Source organism: Megalobrama amblycephala, linkage group LG10, assembly GCF_018812025.1.
Source record: "Megalobrama amblycephala isolate DHTTF-2021 linkage group LG10, ASM1881202v1, whole genome shotgun sequence".
NCBI classification, from domain to species: Eukaryota; Metazoa; Chordata; class Actinopteri; order Cypriniformes; family Xenocyprididae; genus Megalobrama; species Megalobrama amblycephala.
In genome coordinates, this window is record NC_063053.1 from 12,697,770 (window position 1) to 12,713,731 (window position 15,962).

At 35.7% G+C, this 15,962-nt stretch overlaps 1 protein-coding gene across 1 annotated transcript; it reads left to right on the forward strand.

Moving 5' to 3' along the window:
- Positions 1–11,813: 11,813 nt before the first annotated feature.
- Positions 11,814–15,898, forward strand: LOC125276789 (probable E3 ubiquitin-protein ligase TRIML1). Its single transcript, XM_048204629.1, has 6 exons — positions 11,814–12,435; positions 12,526–12,620; positions 12,845–13,069; positions 13,723–13,742; positions 14,501–14,643; positions 14,821–15,898. Exons 2-6 carry the CDS (start codon positions 12,528–12,530, stop codon positions 15,369–15,371), a joined length of 1,032 nt encoding a protein of 343 aa, XP_048060586.1. The 5' UTR covers positions 11,814–12,435; positions 12,526–12,527; the 3' UTR covers positions 15,372–15,898.
- Positions 15,899–15,962: the final 64 nt, after the last annotated feature.

A 15,962-nucleotide genomic window follows, 5' to 3' on the forward strand; every position in this document is an offset into this window, starting at 1 on the left:
AGTCCTCTGGCAGGCACATTGACACCCAGGCTGGTCTTTAGCCTCTGCCATGCATTTTTGCATTTTAAAAACTTTATCAAAGCGCTGTTGCAATGTGGAAAATGTCAACGCGAAATGCTCTGAAGGCAAATTGGAATTTCATTAATTGTAAAATTATTGCTTTTGACTGATGTATTACTATGCTTGTTAAGAGCTGGGAGTGGAACAGACCTGTCCCTGTCTCTGCCGCACGCTCCCGTCCCTCTCAGACATGCTCGGAGACCAAACTTTTCAGATCTGCTTTCGCTCGGGATGACCACTTTGGGAATGGTGTCAAGTAGAAGTGAATCGTTCTATCCAGGTGAATTTGCCTGTCAGCGCTTGAATGATGTGTCTTTTTAACCCTTGTCTTTTGAGATGAATCGAAGACGGCGTTCACAAACAGATTCTGTTGTCCTTGAATCAATATGAAATTAGATTAAATGAAGGGGGCAAAATGCAACTCTGCATAGATTGTTAAACCTCAACATGAGTCTCTGTTATGCAAATTATGGCAAAATAGTTTTTTTCTTATGCGGTTCAGGCATTATTATTATTATTATTAATTTCTTAACAGAAACAAGGTGAAATGTACAAACCAAGTAATCTTATAATTATTACTTTGCATTGCTCAATTTTGTAATTTTTAATCTTTGTGAAACCTGCATCAATAGCAATTTTCTGTGCCTCTACTGGGATAATTATTAATTGATTTGTTTATATCTCAATTTATTTGCCATATTCCATTATATGTATAAAGTTTGTGATATCTGAACCACAGGAAAGCACTTACTGGCCAATATAAAATACTCCTCACTTGGTCTCAATCAATCATCGCAAAGAGAAAATAACAAAGAGAGTGCATTGTCACTGGAAGAATTATTAATTAAATGTGTTTGTTTTGGCAGAACATATCACAGCAAAAGCTGATATAACTCGGCAACCCGGAATTTGTGTGTGATTTATTTAAAAACAATTTGAACCATTTATCTACATTATAATTGTGAAAGTATTTCAATTAGGATTTGTAATAGCTTTTAAAGCTAACTTATTTTACTGTAAATCTAGTCATGTCACTTGTCTTGGTGATGAGCAGACTATTCAAGGAATATTCTCAGGTACAGCAAATATGTGGAATTTTGCAGTCAACTTCTGTCCTCTAGTGGCTGTGTGACAGAAGCACAAATTGTCAATGTCACTGATTTCAACATGCAAATTAACATGAACACTTGTACTTTTTATCACATGATTTACAATATTATTGCTATAGAGAGTATTAATTCTCTAGATGTTAAGTCAATCTCATTTGCAGTCATTACACCTGATGTTCTTACCTCCTCAAAACTGTCAAAATATTACTGAAATATCATTATATCATTAAAAGTAATTGATTATTTAAAGGTACTATATACCAGGTCAGGTTGTTAAACAGCCCTAACTCTTCCGAGCCTGGACTTTTTGTAATTTCCTTAATCTATCCACTCATCTAACGCTATTTACAACATTAGAGCAGCATATCTCTCTATGTGTTCTGCTCTCACTGTTCACTTTCTGTAAGAATAACCTGCGATAGGGTTAGACGGAGATCTGCAGTCATTCCCGCGGTTGCGTTCTATCAGTACTCTCTTTGTGCCGCGGACAAGTTTTAAGCAGCGATCAGCCAGGCACGCGACCCCAGCCCTTGACCCGCTCTAATTAAATACTGGATTAAGCTGGAGGAAGAGGCCCGCATATATTTCAGGTTAATGTCTGTCTGTTCAAAGCCTTTTAAAATGAGCTAAGTGATGCGTTTAACTTTAGGAAGCTTACCTCCTCCACATTGGGTGTCATGTTAGTCTCCATACAAAGACTGTGTTTGTTAGGGATGTTGAGCAGTTGTACTGCACACAGTACTTCAAGTGAGGCCCGAGAACACGGAGAGAGATCTAGAACCCCACACGAGTCTATTATTTTCAACAAATCTGCAGATCATTGCCACATTTAATCTATGTATAAAGGTATAAATTGTATAACTGCAAGGCGCACCTCTAGTCTAAGTGATAGAATGCCAATATGTAACAGACTTGAATTTGATAGGTGCCGAAAACCCTTATTTTAAGTAAAATAGATCTTCTTTGGTCTAAATTTAGCATTTATAAGATCTATGAGATCAGATCTGTTCATCAGTTTGTTTATCCATTCAAAATGTGAACAGGCCTGAAATATTGGTCTGTTTTAATGGAGGTTAGTCTTATGAAGCTACAGTAGGGTTTGTTCAGTGTGCAGTTGTAATTCTGTACAAGAAAACACTTTATTATATTTTTAAAAAGCATAACACTTAGTAAATGCGTTGGTATACTTATATAAGTCATGCAAATGTCCTCAGGAAATGTTTTGTTTCTTTTGTAAAGCTCTTGTTCCAATATAAAGCCAACATAATGCAATAATGTGCAAATAAATACATGCAAATTTTTAAATAATAAAATTGCTTCTGGACATTTGCAATATTTTTGTCAACAGTGTGTACAGTGCAACCATGGAATTGCTTCTGAAAAGCATTTTAATAAAAAGCAATCATTATTACCGTAAATCACTAATGAAATGGATGTTTTGACACATTTGACCTATTAGCTGAAATTGTAAGCATATTTATTTTGATGAGCGTAACATGAAGGAATTTTTGGTTCTAGTTGCCATTTAGATGAACATTTCAAAAGACCTACAGTAAATGTAAAAAGTTCAGCGAGAAGGTTACATGCTTATTTGGTCAAGGCACTGTGATAGAAATGATAGCAGTAACTGTCTAGTTCATGAATGAAACTTTCTTGGGTTTGACCCTGTGACCTTTGGATTATTAGAGCAGATCTTTAACCGCTGAGCTGCCACCACCCTATAATCTCGCTGTTAGTTTAGCATTTTAAACAAGTTTTTAAAAAGTTTGCAATCTCAGCTTTCACAGCTAATATTCTTACTCCACATACCATCACGGACACAAATTACCGCTGCATATTTCTGCCGAGTGAGATTGGCAGTGCTAACAGCGTTCATTTCTGGGATTCAGTCTGGCCTGAAAGGAGCATTTAGGTATGAAAATGAGACCGCCACACCAACTTTCTATTCAGGATGAAACAATTACCTTGAGCCAGACCCACACACACTTTCTATAGATAAATAGGACTGATTAATATCCACTTTGCGATTACTGTAGAGCCAAAGCTGCTATTCCAAATTGAATGCTTATCATGTTTGAGCTTTTTCAGCAGAACACAGACAGTAGATGAAAGCAAAATGATCTTTAAATAGTGGTTTAAGATTGTGCTACTGATAAGTTATTTCACAACAGTTTTGATCAATGGAGCGTGTATTCAATATATTGCCTATTTAGATCCTGATGATTAGATTAACTGGACCTTTAATGCCTCTTAAATTATGTGCACTGCAGTAATCTTTTTACTACTTTAGTGTATTAATAATATTTCTAGCAGAGGTACCTCGTAATAAACGTTTATGGAGAGACACAGAGAACTCGGGATAAATGAATAGACCTACTTTATTACATATATACATAGACGGAATAAAAAAATAAAAGCCTTTTATTATAATAATTTTATATTTTATACATATAATATCCCTTCGGTGTTTGTTTTATGTATATATATATATATATACACACCCATTATAGTGTCTCATAGTTAATACAGTGGGATAGTGTAAGAATCTCGTCATTCCTCTATCATGTGCTTACATTTACCAAGCACTTGACTGTGTTTGTAAAGTCAAAGGCAGTGTGTCACTCACACCTCTTGGTATTCCTGTCGACAAAGACTCTTATCAACAGAAGACAGTCTCAATGCTAATTTTCCTTTCACCAGTCTGACGCCTGTCCAAATAACGATTGAAATCTTTCAACACTGTTTGCACACCATTTCATATGAGCATTTTTTCCAGGCCTAAACTCCATTTAAGTTTTTAATAATACTTTAAAACCGTCCCCGTTCAGGTAAACACAATCTGATTACCGTCAATGATTGAAAATGTGCTTAGACAGTGATTGGTTTGATTTATTATTTTCCTTCCTTTTTTTTTAAGGTTGAGTGAATAAAAATTCTGTTAAAAGAAATCTGTACACTACACTACACTAAAAAAAGATGGTTCTTTGAAGGTTCTTTACACGTAGTAACGGTTCTATTTAGAACCGCAAGAAGCCTTAAAGGGTTAGTTCACCCAAAAATGAAAATTCTGTCATTTATTATTCACCCTCATGTCGTTCCACACCCGTAAAACCTTCGTTAATCTTCGGAACACAAATTAAGATATTTTAGTTCAAATCCAATGGCTCCATGAGGCCTGCATAGGGAGCGATGACATTTTACTTCTCTCAAGATCCATAAAGGTACTAAAAACACACCTAAATCAGTTAATATTAGTACAGTGGTTCAATATTAATATATTAAAGCGACGAGAATATTTTTGGAGCCCCAAAAAAAACAAAATAATGACTTATTTAATGATGGCCGATTTCAAAACACTGCTTCATGAAGCATTGGAACATAATGAATCAGCGTGTCGAATCAGCTGTTCGGAGCGCCAAAGTCAGCAGTTTGGCGGTTTGACACACGATCTGAATCATGATTCGATACGCTGATTCATAATGCTCCGAAGCTTCCTGAAGCAGTGTTTTGAAATCACTAAATAAGTAATTTAATTAATAATAAGTTTTTTTTTTTTTTTTTTTTTGGTGCACCAAAAATATTCTTGTCACTTTATAATATTAATATTGAACCACTGTACTCACCTGAACTGATTTAAATATGTTTTTAGTACCTTTATGGATCTTGAGAGAGTTAATCTTTTCCATGTTAATCTGAGTTTTTGTCCTAACCAGCCACGACGGCATCACGTGAATATTCTATTTTAGAAACGGTTTCTATTTCTCCGCGACGCTGCGGCTGGAACAGCAACACAAAGTATGGCAATTATAATATCAGGTACTGTTTATGTGCTTATTTAATGTTAAAAGCGTCTAACGTGAGTTTGAATATCGTTCTGTGTTCCTAGCTTTTTAGCTGTAATGAAAACAACACTGACTAATTCACCTCAGATCTTGAAAATAAATAAATGGGCACAATAACGTTCAAACTGTCAACTCAGTGCGAACAAACAAGTGTATTCTATGACAAAGATTGGTTCAGTCACTCCGTATGTAGCCTACTTTAAATAATGTTTAAATTGTGTAATACTTATGAATTACTAAGTACTTGCCCAATGCCCATTTCATTGTGTCCACTGTGCTCTTGCCGAGAGAGCCCGCCCACACTCTCTTCTGATTGGCTACGGTTTTTATCGCTTCTCATTTTCGCGTCGCGTCTATTGTGGACAGTCAAATTGCTCGTCGCTGGAATCTTATCGCATTGCGTCTGGTTAGGACACTAGATTTCCCGCCTTTTTTTTTTTTTTTTTTCATATCTGTAACTGTCAAAGCCACATCATTACTGGTTTTCTGCCATCCAATTATAGTCTGTCAACACACTCTCAACAGGTAAATGATTTCTTTCTTAAAATGTCTAAAAACTTTCAAATTGTAACTGGTTTCCTAGATAGATATATAGATAGTGCTAATGATAGTTTGAATTATAGCTGAAACACACAGCATAAACAAATTGTCACACAAAACACCAAATTCCCTTCGGTGTTAGTACTCAGGAATTAAGGTCTTCCTGAATAATTTCAACGTCCCAAACAGGTCTGTAGAGTTCAGGGCCCAAAACTATTCTTTGATCGTTTTAGATTTCCTTCCATAAGCAGTCCTTTGTGTCTAGTGTGCTACTTTGGACAAGTGCTGGCCCACGGCTGCCTAAATGAGGTTATTCTGTTTCTCCCACTCACTGTAAATTTCAATAATTTGTTTGAGAGGCCTCTCTCTCTGTCACTTTTTATCATATTATCAATGACCACTCAATTTTCCCCGGGCTGCTCATATAGCGTGGCTCACCCCGGCCCTATTACTGTTCTGTAATGAAGTGCAATGGAGTAGTAATTGGTTCACATTATACCAGATCAGGTAACATTAGCCTTATTTCCTTATCGCAGTGAGCCCTGCTGCTGCCTCTCAATGAGAAACTCAACACAGCTTCCCCTCGCTTTAATGCACGGGTATCATCCAAATAACATTTCAGCCCATCCAGCAACCCCCTAGTCCTGCTCCAGTTTTCTGTTTCAAGATTGCTCCCTGCATTTAACTAAGCGATTGCTGCTTGTCTGCCGGTTCCTTCTGCTTGAAAACTCCCCAAAAGGCAGCAGCCATTAGAGATGCAGATACAGGGATAGCTTTTCCCGGCTCTGGGGAAGTACAGTAAGTGAGAAGGTAATATAAGCGACAGGGTGTAAGATGAGTGGGGCTGTACAGTGCCCGGCTGGCCCTGTTTTCATTCAGGCCTGTATGTGCATCCTTTGTTCTGTTATTTATGTTGCTACCCTAACTAAACAGGAAGGGCTGTTGGATAACAAAATGTAAATCATTTAACATGGAGTTTCCTATCCACGATTAGTTCAGCCCTTCTCATATGTTTGCCAAGGTGCGCTCTGTTGCTCAAGAACGACGGTGATCACAATAAATATAAAAAATGTATACAGATGTTGTTTTCATGTCTGAAAATACAAAATAATAATAATAATAATACACTTGAGAATTATTCAATGACTTTTAGAGGGTCTACTTTTGCTCTCATTTTTGTTGCACTGTGGGTTGAGGTTCGTCTCGCCAATCTGATCTCATGGGAAAATGTAAATATTTCTGCTGATGATTCAGCTCTTAGAAAATTATGAGTTTACACGTTGTAATTACAAGTTCTACAAGCACCTGAAGGCTTTTTACAGTTCAGAATCGTTACCGTAATTACGAAATGTGAATCGTACAAAAACATATGATTATTAGAAAAAAAGTAAGCTTGAAGGTCCACCCCAACCTTACACTGTAAAAAATGACCATGATTTTAACAGTAAAAGACTGTAAAAATGCTGCGGTGAAAAACTGTTGATTGGTTTACAGAAAGTTTCCGTACTATATACGGTGAATAACTGTAATAGATCTAATGGTACATTTAATGTCATTTTACGGTAAAATACCGTTAAATTCACAGTTTTTGGAAGTGAAAAATAACAATTCATTGTAAAATTTACAGTGAAAAAACGTATATTGACATTCCCACAATTCCCTGCGTGATGCTTCACATTTGATATATTTTCGTTGAAATAACTCTGTTTCTTCTTAGTTTTTCTCATTTTTTTCTAATCAGTTATGTACATTAGGGTTTTATGTTACATCTAATGTTGTTAAATTAATGTTTATTGCATTTTTAAAATTTCATGCATGTTACCATGATGGTGTTTAGTGTGTGTGTGAATGACACTGTGTGCACCTTCTATATATTAGTATTGTGCTTCTCAGCTTGTGGAAAAGCTGCTTGTGATGAACTTTGATTCATCATTTGACTCTCATCACCACTGTGTTTGGTGACTGTCAGTGTATTATAAAGGTACAAAACAGATATTAGTACTTCATTAGGTTGGTAAATTAACATTATATCAGTTAATGAAATACGTTATTTTACCGTAAATTTTACTGGGATTTTTTTTTACAGTGTGTAACAATGATGTTAATATTACTGAAATCCAATGTTAAATATACATATTAAAAAAGGAAAAATTCACATGTAACTCCGTAAGTATGTTTACGGTTTGATGTCATTTTTACAGTATTGTTCTGGTAACCACAGCTGCCGGTATTTTTCCGTAGAAACAACGGGATTTTTTTTTACAGTGTACCCCTAAACATTCCTATCCCTGGGGTGTAAGCAGATTGTACAAAAAAATGAGATCGTACAAATCCATATGAATTAGCCACCAATTTGCCAAAATGTAAAATTTTTACGAACTGCCATGAGAATCTCAGGACGCTCCCAGCACAGCTAACAAGTAACTATCTTAAAAATATCTTAAAGATGTTTTGTGTTAGATTTTGTGATGTAAAATCTAAAATAAAGGCGATAATTGGCAATCTACCCTCTGACCCATCTAAAAGGAAATGTTCTCAGAACTTTGGCTAATGTTCTGGCATTCTTCCAGTAATGTTAAAGGAGTAATTCACCCAAAAATGAAAATTATCCCATAATTTACTCACCCTCAAGCCATCCTAGGTGTATGTGCCTTTCTTCTTTCAGCCAAACACAAATAGAGTTCTATTAAAAAATATCCTGGCTCTTCCAAGCTTTATAATGGGAGTGAATGGTACCCAAGATTTTGAAGCTCCAAAAAGCGCATTCATCCATCATAAAAGTAATCTATATGACTCTAGTGGGTTAATAAATGCCTTCTGAAGTGAAGTGATGGATTTTTGTTAGAAAATTATCCATATTTAAAACTTTATAAACAATAATCACTGGCTTCCGGGAAAGGCTGTACGTGCATTCAAGAGAGAGTCGAGTTCCGGCGGAAGGGTGGCCTCTGACCCGACTCTTCTCTGTTGAAATCCTCTGATAATTTTTTCCTCTGACATTTTTTCCTCTGGCATTTTGTTTTGCTCTATCCTCTGCACTTCCGCATTCATCACTTCTCACCGGTGCTGACGCTACTACACCTACGTCCTATACGCCGGAACTTGACTCTCTCGTAAACGTGCGGACAGACATTAACGGAAGCTAGGTTTTACAGCTTATAAGGTTATAAAATGGATATTTGTCTTACAAAAAGGCATCGCTTCTCTTCAGAAGGCCTTTATTAACCCCATGTTCAAAGAACATTCAAAACTAATGTTCCCATGTTTACAAAAAGATAAAATGAAATGTTTCCTTAACGTTAAAAAAAGTTTTAAAAACATTTTAAAAACTGGATGATTTGAATGATCATTTGGTGCATTTGGTGTTTGAAAATGCTGTTAAAACATACTTTTATTAATAACCTCCTGTTTTCACGTTACATTATAATAGTCCTATATTGGTAGCAGTTGTCGACACATTTCAGCCAAGCTTCAAATGTAGATGTGACATTAAGAATAGGTGTCTAAAACAGTAAGTGATTACACCGATTAAGGACCTTTTCTTTATTGATACAATCCTAAGAGGTTTACAAAGCACTTAACCTCATCCAGTACAACGACACACTCTGTACATATTTAATGAACTGTCCTCTGCCAAACATAAACAGGTGTCAAGTACAACACACTCGCTTGTGTTGATGTTCACAGGTACAGTTTACAGATAAAGGGACACATATAGCATTTCATGTCCTTGGTCACCAAGACTGACTTCATGCTCAAATTGTTCAAAATTTAAATAGTACATCATTTGATTTGTGACTACTACGTCACAATCAACTTACATAAATAGCCTGTACTACTCAAGGAGCTGATTATATCAGCTGATGATCATGATTCACTATTTATTTATACAGATTTTTTTGTATTGACCCATTTATATGTTTTAAATACAAAAAAAAGAAAAAAGAAAAGAAAAGTTTTCAAAGACCTGCCTCTTTCTACATGTGGGCCTCAAGTCAAGCACCCTTTCTGTATTAAAGCAGCCCAGCATACACTCTGAGGAAAATGGAACAGGATATTGGATAACAAGGTTAAAATACAGGAGCAAATATTCTCTTATTAAAGTCCAACAGCAGGGATTTAATCTGAGCTGCCTAATAGACAGTGGTTTAAAGAGGGACCAGAGGGGAGGTAACGGAGGGGTCAAGGTTTTGCTGTCTAATGGTGGAGATTGGAGAAATTAAGGGACTTTATTTCCACAGGAAATTCTGATGAAAGGTGGATTATGGATCACAGTGGTCTTCCCAATCCACCTCTGAGTCCAGTAATGTGCTCGGGCCTGTATTTATTAAAGCGCACGTAAAGCTGACTGTGCTTTATTGTTACACAGGGAGCAAGGCAAGGACAAAGCAAGATCACAGAAGATAAGTCAGATCATGCTTTATTTGTGCTCATATTTCATGTATGGGTTTTTTGGCTGCTGTACTACAAAACTGTTTTTAAAATGACATATGCAATGATGTTGTTAAATGTGCCTGTCCGCACAATTTTAGGCGAAAATCTGAGCGGTGGATGAATATCAAGTGAGATATACCTGGGCCCATGTTTTCTAAAATTAGGATATGAAGCAATACAAAAGGGCCATTTGATCCAGAATAAGGAAATTCAATTTATGTGATTTAATTAATTAATGTTCTAAAATTTCCTACCAGTATGTTAAGAAGTACCTAAAAAATGTAACAATGTAAAAATTGTATTTATGTATACATGTTTACATTTTTTAAATGTACTTGTGAAAATATACTACAAACTAATGATACTATTGAGAAAGGAATCCAAACTACTGTACACACTTTGTTGTTTGTTTACCTCTTTTTTTCCTTTTTTTTTTTTTTTTTTTTTTTTACAATTTTTCTGAATATTTTGTACAATATACTACAAATTAATGATACTATCGAGAATAACTATATATACAAACTCTCTCTCTCTCTCTCTCTCTCTCTCTCTCTCTATATATATATATATATATATATATATATATATATATATATATATATATATATTTATTGGGTACTTTAAATTGGGAGGTGGCTGTCCCTAACCCTAACCCCTAAATTTCAACTTGTGAAAATGATATTGAATTAATTTTTGCAATGATATTGAATAAATTTTTCAATTTTCCCATTTTTGGATTTTTTTTTAAAAAGGTGAAGTTAAAAAATATTTATGTCATATATCTATTTTTAAATCATGAAATTGTAAAAAATGTGTCCTGCATTTTCATGTCACTACTGAAACAGTGTATGTTTTAGTCCATTGGCTGAGACTCATTTTAACCACACTTCTACATTTTTGATCAGGAAACATTTCTGTGTCCTTCCTTCTCATAGCCTCTCTTTCATATAGGTACCATCATTTTGAGTTAAATGTGTTCAAAAGTCTGAAAATCTGTGTGTAACTTTAAGGAACGTCACTACCAAACACATTTTTTTCTGCAATTAAGCAAACCTTTTGGGGTGTTATTCCATAAAGTTTAGTTTTTATGTGTGTACAACTGTTCAGAACTGTGCTAGGTAACCATGTACTGGTTAGCATCTTTGAGCTAGGCTCAAAAGTATGGAAAATTGTCACTACCGAAACATGATGAAGTTTCAGTTGTGACATCATTGTTTTTTGAGTGTTATTCGATAAAAATTATTTTTATTTTTTTTTTGTGTACAACTGTCGTGACTCTTTCAGTAGTGACATCATTGTTTTGGTAGTGACAGAAGGGAACATAATCATTTATTTGGGGAAAATAAACATTTTAGTACAGTTATGCAAATCATCAGAATTTTATTATGCAAATCATTAATGTTTTAGTATGTGAGTTAAAATTCTGTAATGTGATGTGGTCGCTACCAAAACATTACTGTCACTAACGAAAATGTGCAGTCACAACCGAAACATGGGATGTTTTGTCAAAAATAAAGTATATTGAATTATTAACTAAGATGTTATTGTAGTGTTTGATTCAATGCATATTCAAATGAATGAATCCTTAACTTTCAAAAATTACTATAATAAACTTAATGCCTTTATTTCCAATTCTGTAGAATAGCCCATATGAACTGTAACTGGTTTTGTTACTTGCAGTAAGCAGGGATGGCAGTGTGCATCATGAATGATGTCAGTATGACATCATCATCTTCGTCACTGTCATCAACAACAACCTTAGGATTTTAATCATCAGAACTGTAAATCTTGCAAACCAGTAGCAATTTATGTGATTCTTCCTAGATGTTCAGCCATGTGTATGCTCTGCTGCCATCTGGTGGATCCATCTGTGAGCTGGAGCTGAAAGTTAAAGATCTGCAGGATTTGTGTTCAGTATTACACCTAACTCATTCTGTTCACTTCTTGTCACTATTCTAAATCGTAGGTCCTCCTGCGTGCTAACTGACCTTCTCGTTCCTGCATTTCCCAGAATCCACTTGTACTTAGTTTCACTGCGAGTAACATTAATAGAGAGCATACATAGACTGTATTACAAAGCCTGATTGTTATGAATCCACATGGGACAATGTCTCACTATCCACTTCTTTAAATACCACCTCTAAAAATGGCCTGGAGAGGAAGTGGTATGCGAGTGTCCTGTCACAGGTGGCAAGCAGCACTGCAGTGACAGATGCGTCACAGCAACGAGTCAAGGTGAATGCCATTTATCTCTGGCAGGATCGTACCACTGTGACCCACCCATGTGATCTACTTTCACTATTAGTGAAGCATGAGCTCCTTAAAATCTCGCCTGCTGGAACATCTACAGAGTTGCAAATTACCCCCTAAGGATTTGTGAAAGCAACATAAGGACTGTCTCTCAGTCTGACAACTCAGTCCAACAAGGTGACATGAAAGCTCAGTGTCAGGTAAGGTTTGTTCTCTTTTACCTTTTTTATCCTAAAAATGTCACAGTTTGCATGAATTTTCATGTATTTTGTTTTCCTTTTCTCAACAAGACATGGAAAAAAATATCCAGGATCATCTTATTAGGCAAAGGGAAGTGATCAGATGTAGACTGAAGAAACTGAATGGCAAGCAAAATGAAATTAAAGTGAGTCAAAACTATTTAATAAAATCAAGCATTGTTTGTTTTGATATTCAACAAAAACATTGCAATATTATTTAACCTGATTATTTACAAGTTTCTTTTTAACATGATTATATAAATGTATGACGATTTTGGGCCTGTATTACACTACTGTTTTAACATTATTTTGTCATTTTTATGGATTAGCCAAATGAGTCTAGTCTAAAACATTTGCTCATCTTTCTCAGTCAAAGTCCTCTGCAGTGAGAGAGAGTATAGTGAAGAAGTATGAAGAGATGCGGAGAGTTCTGGAGGAGGACTGTAGGATCACGCTGTCCCTGCTGGAGATGGAGGAGACGGCTGCAGTTCAAGCGCTAGACAACCTCATTGAGACAAACTGTCTCCTCCTCAGAGAGATTGAGGTCCAGCTCAATGAAGGGATGAAGGACAATGACACACAGCCTGGTGACAGGGTGTGCCTTTTTATGAGCAATTGGTTGGACAGATCCATTGTTGTGGACTCTTTTTGTTTTTCATTTGTTTAAGTTTTATCTTAACCTGCCAAGTATGGTATCATACCCAGCTAATAGGGAACATTCTCAGATCTTTGGCTAATGTTCTGGCAAGGTTCTCTAAAAGTTATGAACAAACATTCTTCCAGCTAACGTTAATAGAATGTCAAATAACGTTCTCAAAATGTTAGGACAAAACTAGTATTTATACATCGTTAATGGAATGTTTTTTTCTGAAATGTTTTAGTTGGACGCATTTAAATGTTACTACTTGTTTAGAACGTTCATAGAACATTCAAAGCATTCCCATAAAGTTTTCAAAATTATAAAATGGACTGTTCCCTGAAAGTTTGTTTAACCAAGAAAAAATGTTTTTTTTTTTTTTAAACATTTAAGGGAACATTTCAGGGAACATTCAGAAATAACTTGGGGAACGTAATGGGAAAGTTACAACACTCTTAGAATGTATTTTTGTTAGCTGGGTATGACAGTATAATTCTGAACAGCCAAATAGTTCAAATGACCAACGTTACATGGTGAAAGCTACCAACCATGCAACATAATACATTCTCACTATGTATTTCTGCCTCTCTCTCTCTCTCTCTTACTCATAGGTCACAGTGTATGAGGATAGGTATGTATATTTAGAACCGCACTTAGAGATTGTTTTGTCACCATGTCAGGCATGCTATAGCCTTTGACTGACACCATGACATCTGAATGACTCATCTACAAAGGAATTATTATTGTAGAGATCATGTTTGACAGCATCCATTTCTAGCAAACATGTTTTAGGTTTATTTAATGTGCTGCATTAATGAAACACTGTTTAGCATTCTGGAACAAATATGATCTCTTAAATTAAAGTTTCCATCCTATAGCTGGATGGGCTTACTGAATAAATTTACACACACAGGAATATTCTGATACTATTCCAAAATTAGTCATATTCTGATTATACAAGCATCATGTAAACACACTAATGAGATTCCAGCCAATATTTAGTTTCTAAAAACCTAAGAACATGTCTAAAAGACATCTGGAATAAATGATCCCTGTATTAATCATTTCAAATTTACGCCTTACTCTCATTATTTTCCATAATTTTAAAATCATATTACTGTATTTTTTATGAAATAATTGCTTGTCTTGGTGAGCATAAGAGACTTCTTTCAAATACATTAAAAATCTTGGTAGTATAGCCAACCAGAATGTGAAACTTAACTAGAAAATGATACTAAATGATACATGGTCATTATGTTATTTGGGACAATCCATAGGTCATATAAAGGACTTATACTAACCTTAATTTAATAACCCTCAGCATTTTTTATAGAGGACAAGTGTTATATAAAGTGCTGCTATAAATGTTGAACATACTTCTGTTGGCAGGGTGCAGGAACTGTTAACAGCAACAGACCCAGGTCTCATAAAACTTGATGAGACAAAATCAGATCAGCTACTGGACCTCACCAACAATTTACTACTGTTTATTCGCTCTCAGATCCCCATTGCCAAGAGGCTGCTGAAGAGCTGTGAGTTATTGTGCAATAGCCCATAAAATTATTGATCTTTTATGATTTACACCAAATGAATGCTACTTTTTTAGCTCACTGACAAACAAATTACAGTACTGTACTGTTCCATACAGGTTTTTTCAAAGATATAAACCTTAACTCAGGTATCACTCTAAAATTGTCTTCATTTCGCAGATTCATCAGGAGTGGTCCTGGACCCTTCCACTGCCCATCCCAAGCTGATCATTTCATCTGAAGGGGACTGTGCCACTTTCACAGATGTATGGCAGGATGTCCCTGAGCATGAGGGCCGCTTTGACAACACCCTTAACGTCTTGAGCCTCCAGTGTTGGGACTCTGGTCGCCATTACTGGGAGGTAGATGTGAGTGGAAAAATCTACTGGGAACTGGGTCTCACCTACTCATCCATCCCAAGAAAAGGCCAAAAGGAGGACTGTTGGTTGGGCCGGCATTCTGAATCTTGGTGTCTGGAGTACTTTGATGGAGACTACACTGCCTGGCATGGAGGTATTGCTCATCCTTTGCCCATTTCCTCGTGCGTCCATCGGATAGGGATCTTCTGCAGCTTTCCTGGAGGTCTGGTGACATTTTTAGGGGTAGATAGCATGATGCCGCTGTACTCGTTTTGTGCTGGGAGATTTACAGACTCACTACACCTGGCTCTTTGTCCGGGTCATGATCTTCAGGGAACAAACTCAAAACCTATTAAGATCTGTCAATCCTAACCATCTTTAAAAACTCATACCTAGGATGTATAGCATTTAGATCAAGTAGGCCTCCCTAGAACTGGTTTGTTTGATTTCACACTGACTTTGTTTAAATGTCTTAGTTTGTCTTCCCAGGAGTGCAAAATAACTACTACAATCAGTTATGAATCATTATATGTATATGTTTACGTCTTTACATGATTTCATTCATTATCAGTTTGAAGTAGGGTGAATTCAGGGTGACTGGGACACTTTGAGATGAATTGGAAAAAGTGTCCCAATTATCCTGATTTCACCCTATTCAGTGCTTATAAATGAGCAGCATAAGTGATTAAAACTTGAAGTACTGTGGCCCTTGTAAATAAAAAAAATAAATTTAAAAAATACATGTACAATAAAAATTATGGCATACATACTGTATCTATACCAAATAGATATGCATGCCACAAGTACACATTCAAAAGTTCAGAATTCAGCAAGATTTTTTTTCATGTTTTTGAAAGAAGTCTCTTATGCTCACCAAGGTTGCATTTAGTTGACAAAAAACACAGCAAAAACAGTAATAATGTGAAATATTATTACACTTTCTATTTTATAATATTTTAAAAT

Excerpts from the sequence above, each read along its gene's own strand:
- LOC125276789 (XM_048204629.1), top strand. The coding sequence starts at position 12,528 with ATGGAAAAAAATATCCAGGATCATCTTATTAGGCAAAGGGAAGTGATC. Across the intron at positions 12,621-12,844 it reads GCAAGCAAAATGAAATTAAA|TCAAAGTCCTCTGCAGTGAG; the intron begins GTGAGTCAAAAC and ends CATCTTTCTCAG. Across the intron at positions 14,644-14,820 it reads CAAGAGGCTGCTGAAGAGCT|ATTCATCAGGAGTGGTCCTG; the intron begins GTGAGTTATTGT and ends TTCATTTCGCAG.